At 48.1% G+C, this 25000-nt stretch overlaps 1 protein-coding gene across 1 annotated transcript in view; it reads right to left on the reverse strand.

Annotated features, from left to right (window-relative positions):
* Positions 1-25000, reverse strand: part of LOC130211343 (cytoplasmic dynein 2 heavy chain 1) — a 121925-nt gene that overhangs the window by 3431 nt on the left and 93494 nt on the right. Inside the window, exons 83-94 of the mRNA XM_056442082.1 lie at positions 23703-23813; positions 21901-21970; positions 21648-21733; positions 21062-21137; positions 20738-20979; positions 20511-20615; positions 19735-19851; positions 16318-16425; positions 15800-15901; positions 9571-9660; positions 7718-7827; positions 7549-7630 (exon numbers count right to left, since the gene is read on the reverse strand). Of these exons, the coding sequence (XP_056298057.1) occupies positions 7549-7630; positions 7718-7827; positions 9571-9660; positions 15800-15901; positions 16318-16425; positions 19735-19851; positions 20511-20615; positions 20738-20979; positions 21062-21137; positions 21648-21733; positions 21901-21970; positions 23703-23813 (1299 nt within the window). The remainder of the gene's footprint in view (positions 1-7548; positions 7631-7717; positions 7828-9570; positions 9661-15799; positions 15902-16317; positions 16426-19734; positions 19852-20510; positions 20616-20737; positions 20980-21061; positions 21138-21647; positions 21734-21900; positions 21971-23702; positions 23814-25000) is intronic.

Genomic DNA, 25000 nt, shown 5'->3' on the forward strand with positions numbered 1-25000 from the left:
AGGAGGCGAAGAGGGAACGAGAGAGACGGGAGAAGGAGGCGAAGAGGGAACGAGAGAGACGGAGAGAAGGAGGTGAAGAGGAACGAGAGACGTGAGAGAAGGAGGGAAGAGGAACGAGAGAGACGGAGAGAAGGAGGCGAAGAGGGAACGAGAGACGTGAGAGAAGGAGGCAAGAGGGAACGAGAGACGGGAGAGAAGGAGGCGAAGAGGAAACGAGAGACGTGAGAGAAGGAGGCGAAGAGGGAACGAGAGAGACGGGAGAGAAGGAGGTGAAGAGGGAACGAGAGAGACGTGAGATAAGGAGGTGAAGAGGGAACGAGAGAGACGGAGAGAAGGAGGTGAAGAGGAACGAGAGAGACGAGAGAAGGAGGAAGAGGAACGAGAGAGAGGGAGAGAGACGTGAGATAAGGAGGTGAAGAGGGAACGAGAGAGACGTTGGAGAAGGAGGTGAAGAGGGAACGAGAGAGACGTGAGAGAAGGAGGTGAAGAGGGAACGAGAGAGACGGGAGAGAAGGAGGCTAAGAGGAACGAGAGAGACGTGAGAGAAGGAGGCAAGAGGAACGAGAGAGACGTGAGAGAAGGAGGTGAAGAGGGAACGAGAGAGACGTGAGAGAAGGAGGCGAAGAGGGAACGAGAGACGTGAGAGAAGGAGGCGAAGAGGGAACGAGAGAGACGTGAGAGAAGGAGGTGAAGAGGGAACGAGAGAGACGTGAGAGAAGGAGGTGAAGAGGGAACGAGAGACGTGAGAGAAGGAGGCGAAGAGGGAACGAGAGAGACGTGAGAGAAGGAGGCGAAGAGGGAACGAGAGAGACGTGAGAGAAGGAGGCGAAGAGGGAACGACAGAGAGAGAAGGAGGCGAAGAGGGAACGAGAGAGACGTGAGAGAAGGAGGTGAAGACGGAACGAGAGAGACGTGAGAGAAGGAGGCGAAGAGGGAACGAGAGACGTGAGAGAAGGAGGCGAAGAGGGAACGAGAGAGACGTGAGAGAAGGAGGCGAAGAGGGAACGAGAGAGACGGGAGAGAAGGAGGCGAAGAGGGAACGAGAGAGACGTGAGAGAAGGAGGCGAAGAGGGAACGAGAGAGACGGGAGAAGGAGGTGAAGAGGGAAGGAGAGACGTGAGAGAAGGAGGTGAAGAGGGAACGAGCGAGATGTGAGAGAAGGAGGTGAAGAGGGAACGAGAGAGATGTGAGAGAAGGAGGTGAAGAGGAACGAGAGAGATGAGAGAAGGAGGTGAAGAGGAAACGAGAGAGACGTGAGAGAAGGAGGCAAGAGGAACGAGAGAGACGTGAGAGAAGGAGGTGAAGAGGGAACGAGAGAGACGTGAGAGAAGGAGGTGAAGAGGAACGAGCGAGATGTGAGAGAAGGAGGTGAAGAGGGAACGAGAGAGACGTGAGTGAAGGAGGTGAAGAGGAACGAGAGATGTGAGAGGAGGCCAAGAGGAACGAGAGAGACGGAGAGAAGGAGGTGAAGGGGGAACGAGAGAGCCGTGAGAGAAGGAGGTGAAGAGGGAACGAGAGAGATGTGAGAAGGAGGCGAAGAGGGAACGAGAGACGTGAGAGAAGGAGGCGAAGAGGGAACGAGAGAGACGTGAGAGAAGGAGGTGAAGAGGGAACGAGAGACGGAGAGAAGGAGGCTAAGAGGAACGAGAGACGTGAGAGAAGGAGGTGAAGAGGAACGAGAGAGACGTGAGAGAAGGAGGTGAAGAGGAACGAGAGACGTGAGAGAAGGAGGTGAAGAGGAACGAGAGAGACGTGAGAGAAGGAGGTGAAGAGGAACGAGAGAGACGTTGGAGAAGGTGAAGAGGGAACGAGAGAGACGTGAGAGAAGGAGGTGAAGAGGGAACGAGAGAGACGTGAGAGAAGGAGGTGAAGAGGGAACGAGAGAGACGTGAGAGAAGGAGGTGAAGAGGGAACGAGAGAGACGGGAGAAGGAGAGAAGAGGAACGAGAGAGAGGTGAGAGAAGGAGGGGAAGAGGGAACGAGAGAGACGGGAGAGAAGGAGGCGAAGAGGGAACAAGAGAGACGTGAGAGAAGGAGGCGAAGAGGGAACGAGAGAGACGTGAGAGAAGGAGGCGAAGAGGGAACGAGAGAGACGTGAGAGAAGGAGGTGAAGAGGGAACGAGAGAGACGTGAGAGAAGGAGGTGAAGAGGAACGAGAGAGACGGAGAGAAGGAGGCTAAGAGGAACGAGAGACGTGAGAGAAGGAGGCCAAGAGGAACGACGAGAGACGTGGAGAGAAGGAGGTGAAGAGGAACGAGAGAGACGTGAGAGAAGGAGGTGAAGAGGAACGAGAGACGTGAGAGAAGGAGGTGAAGAGGAACGAGAGAGAGAGAAGGACGCGAAGAGGGAACGAGAGAGACGTGAGAGAAGGAGGTGAAGAGGGAACGAGAGAGACGTGAGAGAAGGAGGTGAAGAGGGAACGAGAGAGGCTGAAGGAGATGAAGAGGGAACGAGAGAGACGTGAGAGAAGGAGGTGAAGAGGGAACAAGAGAGACGTGAGAGAAGGAGGTGAAGAGGGAACAAGAGAGACGTGAGAGAAGGAGGTGAAGAGGGAACGAGAGAGACGTGAGAGAAGGAGGCGAAGAGGGAACGAGAGAGAGAGAGAAGGAGGCGAAGAGGAACGAGAGAGACGTGAGAGAAGGAGGTGAAGAGGAACGAGAGAAACGTGAGAGAAGGAGGCTAAGAGGAACGAGAGACGTGAGAAGGAGGCGAAGAGGGAACGAGAGAGACGTGAGAGAAGGAGGCGAAGAGGGAACGAGAGAGACGTGAGAGAAGGAGGCGAAGAGGGAACGAGAGAGACGTGAGAGAAGGAGGCGAAGAGGGAACGAGAGACGTGAGAGAAGGAGGTGAAGAGGGAACGAGAGAGACGTGAGAAGGAGGTGAAGAGGGAACGAGAGAGACGTTGGAGAAGGAGGTGAAGAGGGAATGAGAGAGGCTGAAGGAGATGAAGAGGGAACGAGAGAGACGTGAGAGAAGGAGGTGAAGAGGGAACAAGAGAGACGTGAGAGAAGGAGGTGAAGAGGGAACAAGAGAGACGTGAGAGAAGGAGGTGAAGAGGGAACGAGAGACGTGGAGAAGGAGGTGAAGAGGGAAACGAGAGAGCTGAGAAGGAGGTGAAGAGGGAACGAGAGAGACGTGAGAGAAGGAGGAGAAGAGGGAACAGAGAGTGAGAGAAGGAGGAAGAGGGAACGAGAGAGACGTGAGAGAAGGAGGTGCTAAGAGGAACGAGAGAGACGGAGAGAAGGAGGGAAAGAGGAACGAGAGAGACGGAGAGAAGGAGGGGAAGAGGGAACGAGAGAGACGTGAGAGAAGGAGGGAAGAGGAACGAGAGACGTGAGAGAAGGAGGTGAAGAGGGAACGAGAGATGTGAGAGAAGGAGGCTAAGAGGGAAACGAGAGACGTGAGAGAAGGAGGTGAAGAGGAACAGAGAGACGTGAGAGAAGGAGGAAGAGGGAACGAGAGACGTGAGAGAAGGAGGCTAAGAGGAACGAGAGACAGAAGAGAAGGAGGCGAAGAGGGAACGAGAGAGACGTGAGAGAAGGAGGCGAAGAGGGAACGAGAGAGACGTGAGAGAAGGAGGCGAAGAGGGAACGAGAGAGACGAGAGAGAAGGAGGCGAAGAGGGAACGAGAGAGACGTGAGAGAAGGAGGCGAAGAGGGAACGAGAGAGACAGAAGAGAAGGAGGTGAAGAGGGAACGAGAGAGACGTGAGAGAAGGAGGCGAAGAGGGAACGAGAGAGACGTGAGAAGGAGGCAAGAGGAACGAGAGAGACGTGAGAGAAGGAGGCAAGAGGAACGAGAGAGACGAGAGAGAAGGAGGCAAGAGGAACGAGAGACGGAGAGAAGGAGGCGAAGAGGAAACGAGAGACAGAAGAGAAGGAGGTGAAGACGGAACGAGAGAGACGTGAGAGAAGGAGGTGAAGAGGGAACGAGAGACGTGAGAGAAGGAGGTGAAGAGGGAACGAGAGAGATGTGAGAGAAGGAGGTGAATAGGGAACGAGAGAGACGTGAGAGAAGGAGGTGAAGAGGGAACGAGAGAGACGTGAGAGAAGGAGGTGAAGAGGGAACGAGAGAGATGTGAGAGAAGGAGGCGAAGAGGGAACGAGAGAGACGTGAGAGAAGGAGGTGAAGAGGGAACGAGAGACGTGAGAGAAGGAGGTGAAGAGGGAACGAGAGACGTGAGAGAAGGAGGGAAGAGGGAAACGAGAGACGTGAGAGAAGGAGGCGAAGAGGGAACGAGAGAGATGTGAGAGAAGGAGGCGAAGAGGGAACGAGAGAGACGTGAGAGAAGGAGGCGAAGAGGGAACGAGAGAGACGTGAGAGAAGGAGGCGAAGAGGGAACGAGAGAGACGTGAGAGAAGGAGGCGAAGAGGGAACGAGAGAGACAGGAGAGAAGGAGGTGAAGACGGAACGAGAGAGACGTGAGAGAAGGAGGTGAAGACGGAACGAGAGAGACGTGAGAGAAGGAGGTGAAGAGGGAACGAGAGACGTGAGAGAAGGAGGTGAAGAGGGAACGAGAGAGACGTGAGAGAAGGAGGTGAAGAGGGAACGAGAGAGACGTGAGAGAAGGAGGTGAAGAGGGAACGAGAGAGACGTTGGAGAAGGAGGTGAAGAGGGAACGAGAGAGGCTGAAGGAGATGAAGAGGGAACGAGAGAGAGAAAAGAGAGGTGAAGAGGGAACAAGAGAGACGTGAGAGAAGGAGGTGAAGAGGGAACAAGAGAGACGGAGAGAAGGAGGTGAAGAGGAACAAGAGAGACGTGAGAGAAGGAGGTGAAGAGGGAACAAGAGAGACGTGAGAGAAGGAGGTGAAGAGGGAACGAGAGAGATGTGAGAAGGAGGTGAAGAGGGAACGAGGGAGACGTGAGAGAAGGAGGTGAAGAGGGAACGAGAGATGTGAGAGAAGGAGGCTAAGAGGAACGAGAGAGACGTGAGAGAAGGAGGTGAAGAGGGAACGAGAGACGTGAGAGAAGGAGGCTAAGAGGAACGAGAGAGATGTGAGAAGGAGGCCAAGAGGGAACGAGAGAGACGAGAGAGAAGGAGGCGAAGAGGGAACGAGAGAGACGTGAGAGAAGGAGGCGAAGAGGGAACGAGAGAGACAGAAGAGAAGGAGGTGAAGACGGAACGAGAGAGACGTGAGAGAAGGAGGTGAAGAGGGAACGAGAGAGACGTGAGAGAAGGAGGTGAAGAGGGAACGAGAGAGATGTGAGAGAAGGAGGTGAATAGGGAACGAGAGAGACGTGAGAGAAGGAGGTGAAGAGGGAACGAGAGAGACGTGAGAGAAGGAGGAGAAGAGGGAATGAGAGATGTGAGAGAAGGAGGTGAAGAGGGAACGAGAGATGTGAGAGAAGGAGGCGAAGAGGAACGAGAGAGACGAGAGAAGGAGGTGAAGAGGAACGAGAGAGATGTGAGAGAAGGAGGGAAGAGGAACGAGAGAGACGTGAAGGAGGGAAGAGGGAACGAGAGAGACGTGAGAGAAGGAGGTGAAGAGGGAACGAGAGAGACGTGAGAGAAGGAGGCGAAGAGGGAACGAGAGAGACGTGAGAGAAGGAGGCGAAGAGGGAACGAGAGAGACGTGAGAGAAGGAGGTGAAGACGGAACGAGAGAGACGTGAGAGAAGGAGGTGAAGAGGGAACGAGAGACGTGAGAGAAGGAGGTGAAGAGGGAACGAGAGAGACGTGAGAGAAGGAGGTGAAGAGGGAACGAGAGACGTGAGAGAAGGAGGTGAAGAGGGAACGAGAGACGTGAGAGAAGGAGGTGAAGAGGGAACGAGAGAGACGTTGGAGAAGGAGGTGAAGAGGGAACGAGAGAGACGTTGGAGAAGGAGGTGAAGAGGGAACGAGAGAGGCTGAAGGAGATGAAGAGGGAACGAGAGAGACGTGAGAGAAGGAGGTGAAGAGGGAACAAGAGAGACGTGAGAGAAGGAGGTGAAGAGGGAACGAGAGAGACGTGAGAGAAGGAGGTGAAGAGGGAACGAGAGAGACGTGAGAGAAGGAGGTGAAGAGGGAACGAGAGAGACGTGAGAGAAGGAGGTGAAGAGGGAACGAGAGAGACGTGAGAGAAGGAGGTGAAGAGGGAACAAGAGAGACGTGAGAGAAGGAGGTGAAGAGGGAACGAGAGAGATGTGAGAGAAGGAGGCGAAGAGGGAACGAGAGAGACGTGAGAGAAGGAGGCGAAGAGGGAACGAGAGAGACGTGAGAGAAGGAGGTGAAGAGGGAACGAGAGAGACGTGAGAGGAGGTGAAGAGGGAACGAGAGAGACGTGAGATAAGGAGGTGAAGAGGGAACAAGAGAGACGTGAGAGAAGGAGGTGAAGAGGGAACGAGAGAGATGTGAGAGAAGGAGGCGAAGAGGGAACGAGAGAGACGTGAGAGAAGGAGGTGAATAGGGAACGAGACGTGAGAGAAGGAGGTGAAGAGGGAACGAGAGAGACGTGAGAGAAGGAGGTGAAGAGGGAACGAGAGAGATGTGAGAGAAGGAGGTGAAGAGGGAACGAGAGAGACGTGAGAGAAGGAGGCGAAGAGGGAACGAGAGAGACGTGAGAGAAGGAGGTGAAGACGGAACGAGAGAGACGTGAGAGAAGGAGGTGAAGAGGGAACGAGAGAGATGTGAGATAAGGAGGCGAAGAGGGAACGAGAGAGACGTGAGAGAAGGAGGCGAAGAGGGAACGAGAGAGAAGGAGGCGAAGAGGGAACGAGAGAGACAGAAGAGAAGGAGGTGAAGACGGAACGAGAGAGACGTGAGAGAAGGAGGTGAAGAGGGAACGAGAGAGACGTGAGAGAAGGAGGTGAAGAGGGAACGAGAGAGATGTGAGAGAAGGAGGCGAAGAGGGAACGAGAGAGACAGAAGAGAAGGAGGTGAAGACGGAACGAGAGAGACGTGAGAGAAGGAGGTGAAGAGGGAACGAGAGAGACGTGAGAGAAGGAGGTGAAGAGGGAACGAGAGAGATGTGAGAGAAGGAGGCGAAGAGGGAACGAGAGAGACAGAAGAGAAGGAGGTGAAGACGGAACGAGAGAGACGTGAGAGAAGGAGGTGAAGAGGGAACGAGAGAGACGTGAGAGAAGGAGGTGAAGAGGGAACGAGAGAGGCTGAAGGAGGTGAAGAGGAGAATAGAACACAGTGAGTCAAGTGAGGAGAATAAATGAGAGATGGAGAGATTATGAACAACAGATTAAAGAGAGAGAAAAGACTCCTGAGATATAAAGAAAGAGGGATGAAAAGGAGACGGAGAGAGAGAAACAAAGAGAAACAGAGTAGCGACTGAAGACGTAGAGAGAGAGCAGCTCTGTGTGTGTGTCTCTCTCTGTGTGTGTGTGTCTGTGTGTGTCTCTGTGTGTCTCTGTGTGTGTGTGTGTCTCTCTGTGTGTGTCTCTGTGTGTGTGCGCTTCACAACAATTATCTCTTTCTCTTCCTCTGTCAGCTGTCTGAGTTTCCCTTCCTGCAGCTGCAGCCTCGTTTTAAACACCCTCTCTCTCTCTCTCTCTCTCTTTCTCTCTCTCTCTGTTTGTGTGTGTCTGTGTGTGTCTCTGTGTGTGTGTGTGTGTAGCTCTACCTGGACTTGGAGCTTGGCTTGTCCAATAGGATTCCTCCACGATGAGGCAAACACCAAACTATCCATGGAACAACCCATAGACCTGGAACACACACACGTTGTGTTGTTGTTGTTTTTGTTGTTGTTGATAAGGCGTGCGTACTCGCGGTCACATGACCTCGTGTCTCACCGGGCCGTTTCCTGCCTCAGGGCGTTGAGGAAGGTGTCCGGGTGGAAGAGCTCCGACAGATCCAAGAGATCAGAGAGGAGAGAGGAAGAGGAGGCCCGCTGCACCCAGCCCTGAGACACACATACACAGAGACACACACACACACACACACACACACACACACACAGAGACACACACATATAAATATATATATAAATATATATATACACATATATATATTTATATCTATATATAAATATATATATATATCTACATATAAATATAAATATATATATATATAGATATATTTATATACATACACATTTATTTTGGCATTTCTGTTTATTTTAACCAATCGGCAGTTTTTTTGGACCCTCGTCGTGATTTCTATTTTGCTGACGAATAAATAATAAATAATAAATAATAAAAACACGTCTGATCTCCATTATGGATCCTGTGGAGAGAAAACAAATGAGAGCCAGCACCACACGGAGACAGTAACAGACACACTGTGCATACTGTGTGCGTGCGTGTGCGTGTGCGTGTGTGTGTGTGTGTGTGTGCGTGTGTTCAAGGTCGTCCTGCTCGTCTGGGATGCCGTGCTTCCTTTATGAGGCTGATTGGCTAACAGGACATGGAGACATCACTCAGGACGTAGGGACAGACAGCTGAGGACGGAGCAGGAGACATGGAGACAGATGGAGCGCACACACACACACACACAGATAGACACACACAGATGGACACACACACACACACAACAGATGGTAGACAGGCAGCGCTGACGCTGTCCACTTGGCACTGAATTCTTATAAAAATAAATAATGTCTGAGTGTGTGTGTGTGAGTGTGTGTGTGTGTGTGAGTGTGTGTGTGTGTGAGTGTGTGAGTGTGTGTGTGTGAGTGTGTGTGTGTGTGTGTGTGTGTGTGTGTGTGTGTGTGTGAGTGTGTGTGTGTGAGTGTGTGTGTGTGTGAGTGTGTGTTTCCTCGTCTGCCAGAACACACTGAGTTGGCGTTCGGGCAGACACAGTGGAGAGGAGTGTATTTCCTGGACCCGCCACTAGGGGCGCCAACACTTCCTGGAACCTCGCGCTTTTATACAATATTGTGCTTTTTTATTTATTGAGACACTTTTCAAACAACAACATTGTAGTTTTTTAGTCAAAGTGTTTTTTCAACACAGACAGAATGTTTCTCCGGAGCCCAAAAGTACTTGACCCTGGTCCTCGGGCCGAGGCTCAGATGAAGTCCTTGTGTAATATTAAAGTAGAAAACACATTTTGCTAATGCTGAAAACTGGTGACACTGTTCCTTTAAGAGTTCACAGCAGGGTGTCGACCAATGGGATTCCCACGACTTGAAACCAAATGTCCATCACCGAACATGAAGTCCCGGCGTGCGTACATGACGGAGGATTATCGCTGAGCTGCCGTTGCTATGGCAACCAAACAGTTCAGTTAGCGAGAGCGTACGCCGGCTGATATATTGAGCATCTTTCTTTTAAATTATTTATTTAATTATTATTATTTCTACGTAAATTAACATAATGAATTTATAACATTTACATGACTTTTCCCAAACTTTTGTGATTAAATTTTTTTCTTCCAAGGACTTTTCCAGGCCTAGAAATAACAATTTTTTTCATTCCATGACTTTTCCAGGTTTTCCATGCGCCTACCAACCCCTGGTGGAGGCTCCCAGGAGCGTTTCAAGATTCACTAAACCAAGTGAACCAAGTTAACTATGTTCAACTAAACCAGCTTTCAAAATAACAGATTCCAAAAGGTTTAGTTTCAAGATTACACGAAAGAAAGTTTTTTTCAGCAGCTAAAAACAAAGTGTGTGTTAGTCTTATTCCATGTGTGTGTGTGTTACCTGAATGGCGAGCGCCCGCGTCACCACGGCTCTGAGGTACAGCATCGGCTCTTCAGGCCCCTCCCACTTATTCTGCCACGTTGAAGGACACTGAGAGGGATGCAGCGAGAGGAACGAGAGTTATTTGTGACCTCAATAAAAACACAGCATGAGAACATGAGAGATGAGAACATGAGATGAGAACATGAGAACATGAGATGAGAACATGAGACATGAGAACATGAGAGATGAGATGAGAACATGAGAGATGAGAACATGAGAGATGAGAACATGAGAGATGAGAACATGAGATGAGAACATGAGAACATGAGATGAGAACATGCGATGAGAACATGAGAGATGAGAACATGAGAGATGAGAACATGATAGATGAGAACATGATATGAGAACATGAGATGAGAACATGATAGATGATAACATGAGAGATGAGAACATGAGAGATGAGAACATGAGAGATAAGAACATGAGAGATAAGAACTTGAGAACATGAGAGATGAGAACATGAGATGAGAACATGAGAGATGAGAACATGAGAACATGAGAGATAAGAACTTGAGAACATGAGAGATGAGAACATGAGATGAGAACATGAGAGATGAGAACATGAGAACATGAGAGATGAGAACATGAGAACATGAGAGATGAGAACATGAGAGATGAGAACATGAGAACATGAGATGTCCGGCTGCCGTCGGTAATGCGTTGATCCTCTCTTCACTTCCTGTCCACGAGCGCCGCCGAGCCGCGGTGGAGACGTTTATCAAGGACGCCCAAAAAGATGCTCGACGTGTCTCGAGTGGCTGAAAGTCACTTAATGTGTAGAACGTCCCGGTGGTGTGAACCAGAGCGTCTCCAGAGCATCAACCAAAGCATCAACCAGAGCGTCTCCAGAGCGTCTCTAGAGCGTCTCAAGAGCATCAACCAGAGCGTCCCCTAGAGCGTCTCCAGAGCATCTCTAGAGCATCAACCAGAGCGTCCCCTAGAGCGTCTCCAGAGCGTCCCTTAGAGCGTCTCCAGAGCGTCCCCTAGAGTGTCTCCAGAGCGTCCCTTAGAGCGTCTTCAGAACATCAACCAGAGCGTCCCCTAGAGCGTCTCCAGAGCGTCCCCTAGAGCGTCCCTTAGAGCGTCTCCAGAGCGTCCCCTAGAGTGTCTCCAGAGCATCCCTTAGAGCATCTCCAGAGCGTCTCCAGAGCATCAACCAGAGCGTCCCCTAGAGCGTCCCTTAGAGCGTCTCCAGAGCGTCCCTTAGAGCGTCTTCAGAGCGTCCCCTAGAGCGTCTCCAGAGCGTCCCCTAGAGCGTCGGTGCATGCCCCCCCTCCCCTCTAAAGGCTGCTGGGTCACCTTGAAACCATCCCATAATATACACGGTGCACGTCCCTCATCACGTCCTTCACTCCCACCGATGGCCGTGTTTCCTGTGATGTCATCGGTGACATCGCCTTCTACAGGTCAGAGTCGGCAGATATGCAAATGAGGTGCTCGTGAGTCCCCGTCTCACGGAACACGTGTCTCAATGAAGCGAGACGCTGATAAGCGGTGAGTCCTCGCCGCCGCGAGCGCCGTCTCGCTCTGGAGCCGCAGAGACACATTCTGTCTCTGGGAGCTTTTGTTTGTTTACCGCTTCAGTGATTTGGAAACAACAACAATAACAACAACATCCCCCGAGGGGGAGACAAACGCAGTTTTTCTTCTCTGCAGACGAGCGTCTGATCAGAGTGAGACGCGTGGAGCAGGTGAGGCGTGGAGACGAGCACACCTCCACACACACACACCTCCACCTCCACACACCTCCACCTTCTGCACACGTTCATCAACCCTGAAATTCATAATGTAAATAACGTGGGCCGCGCACGCCACCCAGCTGCACGCCTCCCCGTCAGTCACCTACCCGCTGTGTGTGTGTGTGGGTCTATAACAGTAACCAGTCATTTACCTTCCCGCTGTGTGTGTGTATTTGTGTGTGTAGACGAGCACACAGGCTGAAGTGTGTTTGTATATCAGTGTTAATCGTGCTAGAAAACAAATGTACCCCAAGTGGCGAATGGAGGAACTGCAATGTTTGGTCATTTCTGTGATTCGTCTCATCCTATGAGGTCGCCGCTCGTTATCGACGAGCTAATTATGAGCGAAAGGTCCAACGCCGCCGGAGACGATGAACCTTTAATCAAAGAGCCGGCGCTCACGTCGTCACGGTGATCATCCTCCGACGGGAGACGGCGCCTCTCCTCCGATGCTCGGCTCGCTCCCGAGGATCTCATGACTCGTCCCGCCACGCTCTGACAACATCTCCCAAATACATGAATCCCGTCAGCGGCTGGTTTCTCAAGGAGACTCGTTAGCGGTCCGGGCTCGTGGGGCCAGGCGGTTGGAGACGGCGAGCCGCTCGGTCCTCTCTGATATTATTGGCGGTGAAGATCAATTACATCGAGCGTTACGGACGGCGTCGGGTTCCAGATTCTGCTGCGAGCAAATCTAAGAGATGTCAAGCGTTACCAGAACACACGGGTCGAGCTACGAGTTATAAACATATATAAACATGGTTATAATGGCTAATTCATTATTTGTTGTCCTACTTTTATGAATGCGATACTCTCATCAACGCTGCGGTGCTACTCTGACCGTATCGGCACCGGTTGTCGGCGCCCAACCCGACTTCAAACGGGTTCTAAAGAGAACCGTGCTCTGTAGAATTGAGTCGAGATAAGTGCTCAACGGTTTGAAGGGGAGCTGGAGCATCGAGTGGTTTCTGGAGAACGGCGCCATGCAGCGCCAGGTTTCCTCCGTTGGGGAAACTCGTGCCAGATGGATGCTTCAAAAGAAACATGGAGATCATTCATGTTTTAATCTGTTTCTGGCGAACAGGCCGAGGTTCAGTGTGAGCGCGGCTGGAGGAAGGTGAGGAGACTGGGCAGTGATGCAGTGACAGTGGATATCGAGTTTAAATGCTCTTTCTTGTGAGGAATGTCGTCTTTTATAATGCATTGCACGGAAATATGAATGAATGTACAGACCATCATTTTGCAAGTTGTCACCTCGGTGAATTCAGATTGATTTTCCACATCCTGTATTATATAATACGGTCAACTATAACCACAAAGCCCCAAACTGGTAGCTACCACACTTCACAGCTTTGGTATTAGAGCTAATTGTTGTGAATGAATATTTTTGAGGGGTGAGAGAGACCAGGAAAAGAAAGAGGAAAACATGAGACGAAGCGAGAGAGAGAGAGAGAGAGAGAGCAGCGAGAGAGCGAGAGAGAGAGAGAGAGAGTTCAAGCCTGCTGATTCATTTACAAAGAGCGAGGAGGAAAGCAGAGGAGAAGGAGTCCGCCCTCGGGAGATTACCGACGTGGAAGAAGCGACGGGATGATTATGCATCTCCGCCTCATCACGACCCCTTTGTCCTCGTGTCTGAGGACACATGCAGCGCTTGATAGATGTTCACAGTAAAAGTCAGCTCTGAACACTGACGTGTGTGTGTGTGTGTGACTGTGATGAAGATGACTCATCTTCATCACCGTATGGGGAAGTTGAAGACCTCTAAAACAATGTAGTGGAGAGAGAGATTCACTTCCCACTGCTAATCTACAAAGTGCCTGTATATCAGTGTTTTCCCTTTTATCTCTAGGGTTGAGGAGGGAAGTGGCCAGTTTCTGGACTTCTCCTACCTCGAGGATTGAGGAGGGAAGTGGAGAGTTTCTGGACTTCTCCTACCACTAGGGTTGAGGAGGGAAGTGGCCAGTTTCTGGACTTCTCCTACCACTAGGATTGAGGAGGGAAGTGGCCAGTTTCTGGACCTCTCTTACCTCTAGGATTGAGGAGGGAAGTGGAGAGTTTCTGGACTTCTCCTACCTCTAGGGTTGAGGAGGGAAGTGGCCAGTTTCTGGACTTCTCCTACCTCGAGGATTGAGGAGGGAAGTGGAGAGTTTCTGGACCTTTCTTACCTCTAGGATTGAGGAGGGAAGTGGCCAGTTTCTGGACTTCTCCTACCACTAGGATTGAGGAGGGAAGTGGCCAGTTTCTGGACTTCTCCTACCTCGAGGATTGAGGAGGGAAGTGGAGAGTTTCTGGACCTTTCTTACCTCTAGGATTGAGGAGGGAAGTGGCCAGTTTCTGGACTTCTCCTACCACTAGGTTTGAGGAGGGAAGTGGCCAGTTTCTGGACTTCTCCTACCTCTAGGATTGAGGAGGGAAGTGGAGAGTTTCTGGACCTCTCTTACCTCTAGGATTGAGGAGGGAAGTGGAGAGTTTCTGGACTTCTCCTACCTCTAGGATTGAGGAGGGAAGTGGAAAGTTTCTGGACCTCTCTTACCTCTAGGATTGAGGAGGGGAGTGGCCAGTTTCTGGACTTCTCCTACCTCTAGGATTGAGGAGGGGAGTGGCCAGTTTCTGGACTTCTCCTACCTCTAGGGTTGAGGAGGGAAGTGGAGAGTTTCTGGACTTCTCCTACCTCTAGGATTGAGGAGGGAAGTGGCCAGTTTCTGGACTTCTCCTACCTCTAGGATTGAGGAGGGAAGTGGCCAGTTTCTGGACTTCTCCTACCTCTAGGTTTGAGGAGGGAAGTGGAAAGTTTCTGGACCTCTCTTACCTCTAGGATTGAGGAGGGAAGTGGAAAGTTTATGGACTTCTCCTACCTCTAGGATTGAGGAGGGAAGTGGAAAGTTTATGGACTTCTCCTACCTCTAGGCTTGAGGAGGGGAGTGGCCAGTTTCTGGACTTCTCCTACCTCTAGGCTTGAGGAGGGGAGTGGCCAGTTTCTGGACTTCTCCTACCTCTAGGATTGAGGAGGGAAGTGGAGAGTTTCTGGACTTCTCCTACCTCTAGGGTTGAGGAGGGAAGTGGAGAGTTTCTGGACTTCTCCTACCTCTCGGATTGAGGAGGGAAGTGGAGAGTTTCTGGACTTCTCCTACCTCTAGGATTGAGGGAAGTGGACAGTTTCTGGACCTCTCCTACCTCTAGGATTGAGGAGGGAAGTGGAGAGTTTCTGGACTTCTCCTACCTCTAGGATTGAGGGAAGTGGACAGTTTCTGGACCTCTCCTACCTCTAGGATTGAGGAGGGAAGTGGACAGTTTCTGGACCTCTCCTACCTCTAGGATTGAGGAGGGAAGTGGACAGTTTCTGGACCTCTCCTACCTCTAGGATTGAGGAGGGAAGTGGAGAGTTTCTGGACCTCCTACCTCTAGGATTGAGGAGGGAAGTGGACAGTTTCTGGACTTCTCCTACCTCTAGGATTGAGGAGAGAAGTGGACAGTTTCTGGACCTCTCCTACCTCTAGGATTGAGGAGGGAAGTGGACAGTTTCTGGACCTCTCCTACCTCTAGGATTGAGGAGGGAAGTGGACAGTTTCTGGACCTCTCCTACCTCTAGGGTTGAGGAGGGAAGTGGACAGTTTCTGGACCTCTCCTACCTCTAGGATTGAGGAGGGAAGTGGACAGTTTCTGGACTTCTCCTACCTCGAGGATTGAGGAGGGGAGTGGACAGTTTCTGGACTTCTCCTACCTCGAGGATTGAGGAGGGAAGTGGACAGTTTCTGGACTTCTCCTACCTCTATGATTGAGGGAAGTGGACAGTTTCTGGACCTCTCCTACCTCTAGGATTGAGGAGGGAAGTGGAGAGTTTCTGGACTTCTCCTACCTCTAGGATTGAGGGAAGTGGACAGTTTCTGGACCTCTCCTACCTCTAGGATTGAGGAGGGAAGTGGACAGTTTCTGGACCTCTCCTACCTCTAGGATTGAGGAGGGAAGTGGACAGTTTCTGGACCTCTCCTACCTCTAGGATTGAGGAGGGAAGTGGAGAGTTTCTGGACCTCTCCTACCTCTAGGATTGAGGAGGGAAGTGGACAGTTTCTGGACTTCTCCTACCTCTAGGATGGAGGAGAGAAGTGGACAGTTTCTGGACCTCTCCTACCTCTAGGATTGAGGAGGGAAGTGGACAGTTTCTGGACCTCTCCTACCTCTAGGATTGAGGAGGGAAGTGGACAGTTTCTGGACCTCTCCTACCTCTAGGGTTGAGGAGGGAAGTGGACAGTTTCTGGACCTCTCCTACCTCTAGGATTGAGGAGGGAAGTGGACAGTTTCTGAACTTCTCCTACCTCGAGGATTGAGGAGGGGAGTGGACAGTTTCTGGACTTCTCCTACCTCGAGGATTGAGGAGGGGAGTGGACAGTTTCTGGACTTCTCCTACCTCGAGGATTGAGGAGGGAAGTGGACAGTTTCTGCACGTCTCTTACCTCTTGATTGAGGAGGGCGGCGGCCAGTCTCTGGACCTCTGGAGTGAGCAGTTGGGTCCCTCTGATGACTTTGCTCAGCGCCGCCAGGGAATGGTGAATACTCTGCGACAACATTTACAGTTTAGTGAACACACCGTGACGATATTCCAGCGCGTTGGTACCTGGGCTGTGATCTGACATCTCGTCTTCTGATTGATGGGAACCGGTTCATCGTGACATTGATCGATCAGGCTTCTTATTTTCATCTTATTATGTACTGAAGTATTCAGTGCACATGTGGCTTTAACGCATACCGACACAACAAGCAGCATACCGGATTGCAGGAGGTGAATTACATTAAAACTGTTCCCTCATCTCCATGAAGCAAAGACCATTTACTAAAGCTCTTAACATGTGATATATCTTAACTCATTTATAATGCAAGCTGCATGTCCTATTCTATTTAATCAAATTACAAATGTTCAGTTTTTGACGATGTAATCGTTATTAATAGCACTTCTTATGGTTCTCTGACACACCTGCACCAAGCAGATGGCGTTGAACTGCTCCAGGGCGATGAAGGACAGGACCGGTGACTCCTCCCCTTCGGTCGGCGCCGCCACCTTCTGGTGGATCAGAGTGGAACCCTGGCGGACATGTTGATGTGTTAGAAAGATAGATTCATAGAATCAAGTTCAGACAATATCTACAAGACAGGAAGAGGAGGAGGTGCAGAGGGGGAGGAGAAAGGGGATCTTTGCTCGACATCACAATGCAGCAAATATAAAGAGATGCTGGTGGTTCTTTGAGGAGCCTCGTGTCATAAAGTGTCTCAGCGTCGCTTTATGACTCTCACTGGAGCGTTGATACAGTGACACCATCTGAAGCCACGCTGACTGAGACTTTACTCTGTGGAACGGCTGCTGTGCTTCAGCGGGCTACCCCTGTTTCTTTAATTATTTCCCTAAATTGCCCCGTATCTCTGCGGCTCCCCTGAGGCTCCGGAGCTCAACGTCCGTTAGCTCAATGTCCGTAAGTGTGTGTGTGTTTGTTAGTTAACACGTCTACTGTAAGTGTGTATGTGTGGGATGCACATTCACCTTTACACACACACAGACACACAGACACACACACAGAGGGGCTCGTGACCGACACAGGGCCGTTAATGGAAAGCAGTCAGAGGCAGATTAGATCTACAGGGGGCGAGAGACGAGGGCATCAACTCACTCAATCATTCAGAGGGGGAGAGAGAGAGAGATAATATATATATAGAGAGAGAGAGAGATGATATATAATATATATAATTATATATATAGAGAGAGAGATAATATATATATATATAGAGAGAGAGAGAGATAATATATATATATATAGAGAGAGAGAGAATATATAATATATAGAGAGAGAGAGAGAGAGAGAATATATATAGAGAGAGAGAGAGATAATATATATATATATAGAGAGAGAGATAATATATATATATAGAGAGAGAGATAATATATATATATATAGAGAGAGATAATATATATATATAGAGAGAGAGAGATAATTTATATATATATATATATATAGAGAGAGAATATATAATATATATATATAGAGAGAGAGAGAGAGATAATATATATACACTACCGTTCAAAAGTTTGGGGTCACTTAGAAATGTCCTTATTTTTCAAAGAAAAGCACTGTTTTTTCAATAAAGATAACATTAAATCAATCAGAAATACACTCTATACATTGTTAATGTGGTAAATGACGATTCTAGGTGGAAACGTCTGGTTTCTCATGAAATATCTCCAGAGGTGTATAGAGGCCCATTTCCATCAACGATCACTCCAGTGTTCTAATGGTACATTGTGTTTGCTAATCGCCTTAGAAGACTAATTGGATGATTAGAAAACCCTTGAAAACCCTTGTGCAATTATGTTAGCACAGCTGAAAACTGTTTTGCTGATGAGAGAAGCTATAAAACTGGCCTTCCTTTGAGCTAGTTGATTATCTGGAGCATCACATTTGTGGGTTCGATAAGACTCTCAAAATGGCCAGAAAAAAAGAGGTTTCCTGTGAAACTCGCCAGTCTATTCTTGTTCTTAGAAATGAAGGCTATTCCATGCGAGAAATTGCAAAGAAACTGAACATTTCCTCCAGCGGTGTGTACTACTCCCTTCAGAGAACAGCACCAACGGGCTCTAACCAGAGCAGAAAGAGAAGTGGGAGGCCCCGGTGCACAACTCAGCAAGAAGACAAGTACATTAGAGTCTCTAGTTTGAGAAATAGACGCCTCACAGGTCCTCAACTGGCAGCTTCTTTAAATGGTACCCAAACGCCAGTGTCAACGCCGACAGTGAAGAGGCGACTCCGGGATGCTGGCCTTCTAGGCAGAGTGGCAAAGAAAAAGCCATATCTGAGACTGGCCAATGAAAAGAAAAGATTGGTATGGGCAAAAGAACACAGGCATTGGACAGAGGAAGATTGGGAAAGGTGTTCTGGACAGATGAATCCAAGTTTGAGGTGTTTGGATCACACAGAAGAACATTTGTGAGACGCAGAACAGGTGAAACGATGCTGGAAGAGTGCCTGACACCATCTGTCAAGCATGGTGGAGGTCATGTGATGGTCTGGGGCTGCTTTGGTGCTGGTAAAGTGGGAGATTTGTACCAGGTAAAAGGGATTTTAAATAAGGAAGGCTATCACTCCATTTTGCAACGCCATGCCATATCCTGTGGGCAGCGCTTGATTGGAGCCAATGTCCTCCTCCAACAGGACAATGACCCAAAGCACACCTCCACATTGTGCAAGAACTATTGAGGGAAGAAGCAGGCAGCTTGCTGTCTGTAATGGAGTGGCCAGTCACCAGATCTCAACCCCATTGAGCTGTTGTGGGAGCAGCTTGACCGTATGGTCCAAGAAGTGCCCATCAAGCCAATCCAACTTGTGGAGGTGCTTCAGGAAGCGTGGGGTGACATGTCAACAGATTACCTCAACAAATTAACAGCTAGAATGCCAAAGGTCTGCAATGCTGTCATTGCTGCAAAAGGAGCATTCTTTGACGAAAGCAAAGTTTGAAGAAAAAAAGTAATACTTCAAATACAAATCATTATTTCTAACCTTGTCAATGTCTTGACTATATTTTCTATACATTTTGCAACTCATTTGATAAATAAAAGTGTGAGTTTTCATGGAAAACACGAAATTGTCTGGGTGATCCCAAACTTTTGAACGGTAGTGTAAATAGAGAGAGAGAGATAATATATATATATATAGAGAGAGAGAGAGATACATATATATATATATATAGAGAGAGAGAGTGAGAGATACACATATAGAGAGAGAGAGATACACATCTATATATATATATAGAGAGAGATACACATATATATATATATATATAGAGAGAGAGAATATATAATATATATATAGAGAGATAATATATATATATAGAGAGAGAGATAATATATATATATAGAGAGAGATAATATATATATATATATATATAGAGAGAGAGATAATATATAATATATATAGAGAGAGTGAGAGATAATATATAATATATATATAGAGAGAGAGATACATATATATATATATAGAGAGAGATAATATATATAGAGAGAGTGAGAGATAATATATAATATATATATAGAGAGAGAGATAATATATATATATATATATATAGAGAGAGATAATATATAATATATATAGAGAGAGTGAGAGATAATATATAATATATATATAGAGAGAGAGAGATAATATATAATATATATATAGAGAGAGAGAGAGAGAGAACATATAATATATATATATATATATACACATTATATATATATATATATAGAGAGAGAGAGAGAGAGAGAGAGAGAACATATAATATATTTACACATTATATATATATTTATATATATAGAGAGAGTGGGGCACCAAGGCATTGCAGGTGGGGCGCTAGGGGCTCATCAACTGACCTGGTTGAGTTTCTTCCACAGGAGCAGAACCGGCGAGAGCCCGTTGGACCACAGCTCCCGGTCGAACTTTGACCCCGTGGCCACCGAGCGGCTCAGGACGCGCAGCTGGGAGATGACCTGAGGTCAAGGAACACACGTCACTCATCTGGTCAGCAGAGCAGGGGCCCGAATGATGTGAGAGATGCATTTACCATGAGAATTATTACAAAATATGAAAACAACACCGAATCAAACACGCTCAGCTTCTGGCCTGTATCTAGCTTAGTGTGTGTGTGAGTGTGTGTGAGTGTGTGTGAGTGTGTGTGTGAGTGAGTGTGAGTGTGTGTGTGTGTGAGTGAGGAAGGCTAAGCGTGTGATGAATTGCTTTTATTTGGTCCAGGAGAACTCTTTACCAACACCAGCTTTATCTTATTTGCACAGGAGGGAAAGTGTGTGTGTGTGTGTGTGTGTGTGTGTGTGTGGAGGTAGCTGAGGGTGGAGGTTTGATGTGCTTTGGAGTTCAAAGGTATCAGGATTTAAATACATTACGATTATTCCGTATCTCAAGAAATTACCACCAGGCAGCAGCTGCTTTAATAAAGTCATAATAATAATAATAATAAAGTTATAATAATAGTAATAATAACAATAATAACAATAATAAAGTCATAATAATAATAAAGTCATAAACTGTCAGACTGGGAAGAAAAAGTTACCGGACAACATCGACGTGCAAAGAGAGTTCAGATGGTACCTGTACAGGTGTGTTGTGTGTGTGTGTGTGTGTGTGTGTGTACCTGGGAGCTGATGATTCTCTGGGAGGATCTCTCGATGTTGGCAGGCAGACCGAAGAATGCAGGTCGGTCGTCCTCTGGCAGGTTCTCTATCACACTGCGGTAGTCCTGGACACACACACACACACACACACGTATAACACACACTGTACATGTATGACCTGAGAGAGAGGGATAGACAGAGAGAGGGGGAGGAGTAAGGGAGAGGGGGAGTCATCCTGACAACATACCAACACCGAGCAGGAGTTTGGGAGGTTGATCTGCAGCGGGAAGAAGCGCGTTCCTCCTCCTCCTCCTCCTCCTCCTCCTCCTCCTCCTCCCTTCCTCTGGCCGGCCGAGAGGAGGCGAGCGGAGAAGAACTGCTCCAGGTAGGAGCGCAGGATGCGGAGGTCAGACGGGTTGTCCACCCGCCCGCCGTAGATGGCGTTCTCCAGCAGGCCGCGGACAAACTCCCACTCCAAGGATTCACCTCCTTGGAGACGAGGAGGAGAAGTGAGAGGGAGGAAGGAGTCGCGTGTAAAGATATGAATGTTAAGTAATAAGAAGCCTCCTACCTTCATAGAGCCTGTCGATGATCTCAAAGCCAGCGCGGAGGTCCGACATGGAGAACTCATAGAACTTAGTCCAGCCCTGGAGGAGCAGAGGGGGGGGAGTTACACATATGTGTGGATGTATATATACACATATATATATATATGTGTATATATATACACATATATATGAGAGGGCTGTCTCAAGCAGAGCCTCAGATTCTCCTGACCTGTGACGACAAACATGGAGCAGCAAACTGCAGCGAGCATCACGTGCAGCCTCGTCTCAAAATGTTCAAATGGAGAACTGTGATAGAACTTTTCCACAACTTTCCTAATACTTTTCTAAAACTTTCCTAATACTTTTCTATCACTTTTCTGTAACTTTCCTAATACTTTTCTATAACTTTCCTAATACTTTTTTCTAACTTTTCTATAATTTTTCTAAAACTTTTCTATAATTTTTTCAATAACTTTTCTATGATTTTTCTATAACTTTTTTTAGAAAACAGAAGCGTGTCCGGTTAGTTTATTTGTTGTCTTCATTCCCAACCTGGACTAGTCCGACAGCACTGTGAGTGTATTGTCCTGTGTGTTGTTGTTGTCTTACCTGTGGTATGTAGTTGCGCCTCTCTTGGCACACTGCATGGAACCAGGCCAGACAGAACAGGGCCTGGGCCCGGGACACGACGCCTCCTGCACACACACACACACACACACAGACACAGACACACACACACACACACACACACACGATGCTCGAGCCGTTAGCTCACATGGTTGATGTTAGCGCTGTTAGCTCACATGTAGCATGTGGAGTAAGAAATGCTTTCCTGATACAGAGCAGAAACATGTGAGCCGACCTTTACTGATCTGCTCCGGGCTCCACGACTCGTATGTTCTCAGGAGATTCTTCTTCAACCCGGGAGGAGCCTGGAGAGGAAGAAGAGAGGAAGAAGAGAGGGAAGAGAAGGTTTGTATTGAGATCACATGTTCATGTTCACAGCGTCTAAACAAAGCCGTGTTCTAGGTGCACAGAAGCTGCGTGGTGAGAGGTTACAGAGAAAGAGACGCTAAAGGGAAAACACGAAATACAGAAATAAATCTGTTATAGTGACGCGAGGGGGCTGGATACCTTGAATCTGGGTTCATATATATATATATAAATATATATATATTTTATGGGTTCACATACATATATCTATAAATATATATCTATAAATATATATATCTATATAGATATATATATATATATAAATATATCTATATAGATATATATATATCTATATATATATAGAGAGTGAGAGAGAGAGAGAGTTATTTGTCCATGCAGCTCATCCAGGTATGTGTCCTTTAAACCCTTAAAGATAGATAGATTGATAAATACTTTATTAATCCCCAATGGGAAATTTGTCGTCGCAGTAGCAGCACCAATAAACTAAACACACGAGAATAAAAAATAAAATATAAAAAACAGGGATGAAAGATATAGATGTATACAAGAAGTATACAAAGTAAAATATAAAATAAAATATATATGTATATATACAACATATATGCATACACAATACACAATACAATACTAATGACAAATTAAATTAAATATTAAAATATTAAATATAGACAGTGTGCAAAATGCAAAGTATGTGTATGTGTGTAGTGTAAATAAAAATGAAATGTGTGTGTATGTGTGTAGTGTAAATGCAAAGTGTGTGTATGTGTAGTGTAAATAAATGAAATGTGTGTAGTTATTGCACTAGGATCTGGCAAGAGGTGATCTGTTGTAGAGCCTCATAGCCGTCGGCAGGTTCTCCTGTATCTGTCCTTGTGGCAGCGTGAGGAGACGTCTGGAGAAAGTCCTCCTCTGGCCCTGTAGGAGGTGGTGGAGAGGGTGGTCCGGGTGGAGAGGGTGGTCCGGGTGGAGAGGGTGGAGAGGGTGGAGAGGATGGTCCGGGTGGAGAGGGTGGAGAGGGTGGTCCGGGTGGAGAGGGTGGTCCGGGTGGTCCGGGTGGAGAGGGTGGTCCGGGTGGAGAGGGTGGTCCGGGTGGTCCGGGTGGAGAGGGTGGTCCGGGTTGTCCAATATGGACAGCAGTTTCTTCAACGTCCTCCTCTCCACCACCTGTTCCAGGTGCTCCAGCTGGCAGCCGATAAAGACCTTAACCTCGTGGCCTTAACCTCGTGGCCTTAACCTCGTGACCTTAACTCCTCCACATGTTCCTGTCGTGGTCGTCTGATCCTCTTGGACATCCTGGAGCTCCACTAAACTTTAATGTCTTATTATTCTGTTTGTACGTTTTTAACCGTTTGTTTCACGTCGTGTTTAGCAGGTCGCTAAGTCGTCAGCTAACGGGACTTCAGCTAATAAAATAATGAACTAGAAAGGTGCGACACAAACACTAGGACAGGTATGTCTGGGATAAAGGACGAGCTCCCATGACATAGACACTTCCTAGTAATGTGTGTCCGTGTCTCTGTGAGTATGTGTGTGTCTCTGTGTGTGTCTCTGTGAGTCTCTGTGTGCGCGTGTGTCTGTGTGTGTGTGTGTCTGTGTGAGTGTGTGTCTCTGTGTGTGTGTGTCTCTGTGAGTCTCTGTGTGAGTGTGTGTCTCTGTGTGTCTGTGTGAGTGTCTCTGTGTGTGTGCCTGTGTGAGTGAGTGTGTGAGGACCTCGTAGGTGATCTTCAGGCTGGACTGCAGCAGGATGGGAGGAAACCGGGGATGAACTTCAGCTGTGAGCCAGAGACGGAAACCGGCTTTAGGACGGAGGACATTCAACTCCTGAGGAGGAAGGACACACACACACACACACACACACACACACACACACACACACACACACACACACACACACACACACACACACACACACACACACACACACACACACACACACACACACACACACACACACACACACACACACACACACACACACAATTCCAATGGAACATTATGATTGAAGATAGAAGACAGAAACATTTACTCTACAGTTTGAGCATGTACGTCTTTTTTTGGTTAGAATATATAAATATTTATTATATATATTATATATTATATATATAATAAATATAAATATTATATATATTATATAGAAAATATATATATATATATTATAGATATATATTATAGCGTGTGAAATACAGCCCACATTTAAATGCAGAGAGATACTCAAACATCCACTGTGTCCTCACTCCTCCTTTCCTCTGCTCCCTTTACATCCACTGTGTCCTCAGTCCTCCTTTCCTCTGCTCCCTTTACATCCACTGTGTCCTCACTCCTCCTTTCCTCTGCTCCCTTTACATCCACTGTGTCCTCACTCCTCCTTTCCTCTGCTCCCTTTACATCCACTGTGTCCTCAGTCCTCCTTTCCTATGCTCCCTTTACATCCACTGTGTCCTCACTCCTCCTTTCCTCTGCTCCCTTACATCCACTGTGTCCTCACTCCTCCTTTCCTCTGCTCCCTTACATCCACTGTGTCCTCAGTCCTCCTTTCCTCTGCTCCCTTACATCCACTGTGTCCTCACTCCTCCTTTCCTCTGCTCCCTTTACATCCACTGTGTCCTCACTCCTCCTTTCCTCTGCTCCCTTTACATCCACTGTGTCCTCACTCCTCCTTTCCTCTGCTCCCTTTACATCCACTGTGTCCTCAGTCCTCCTTTCCTATGCTCCCTTTACATCCACTGTGTCCTCACTCCTCCTTTCCTCTGCTCCCTTTACATCCACTGTGTCCTCACTCCTCCTTTCCTCTGCTCCCTTTACATCCACTGTGTCCTCACTCCTCCTTTCCTATGCTCCCTTTACATCCACTGTGTCCTCACTCCTCCTTTCCTCTGCTCCCTTTACATCCACTGTGTCCTCACTCCTCCTTTCCTCTGCTCCCTTTACATCCACTGTGTCCTCACTCCTCCTTTCCTATGCTCCCTTTACATCCACTGTGTCTCCCTCGTTCCACTTGTTGCGTCGGT

Source organism: Pseudoliparis swirei, chromosome 20, assembly GCF_029220125.1.
Source record: "Pseudoliparis swirei isolate HS2019 ecotype Mariana Trench chromosome 20, NWPU_hadal_v1, whole genome shotgun sequence".
Lineage (NCBI taxonomy): Eukaryota > Metazoa > Chordata > Actinopteri > Perciformes > Liparidae > Pseudoliparis > Pseudoliparis swirei.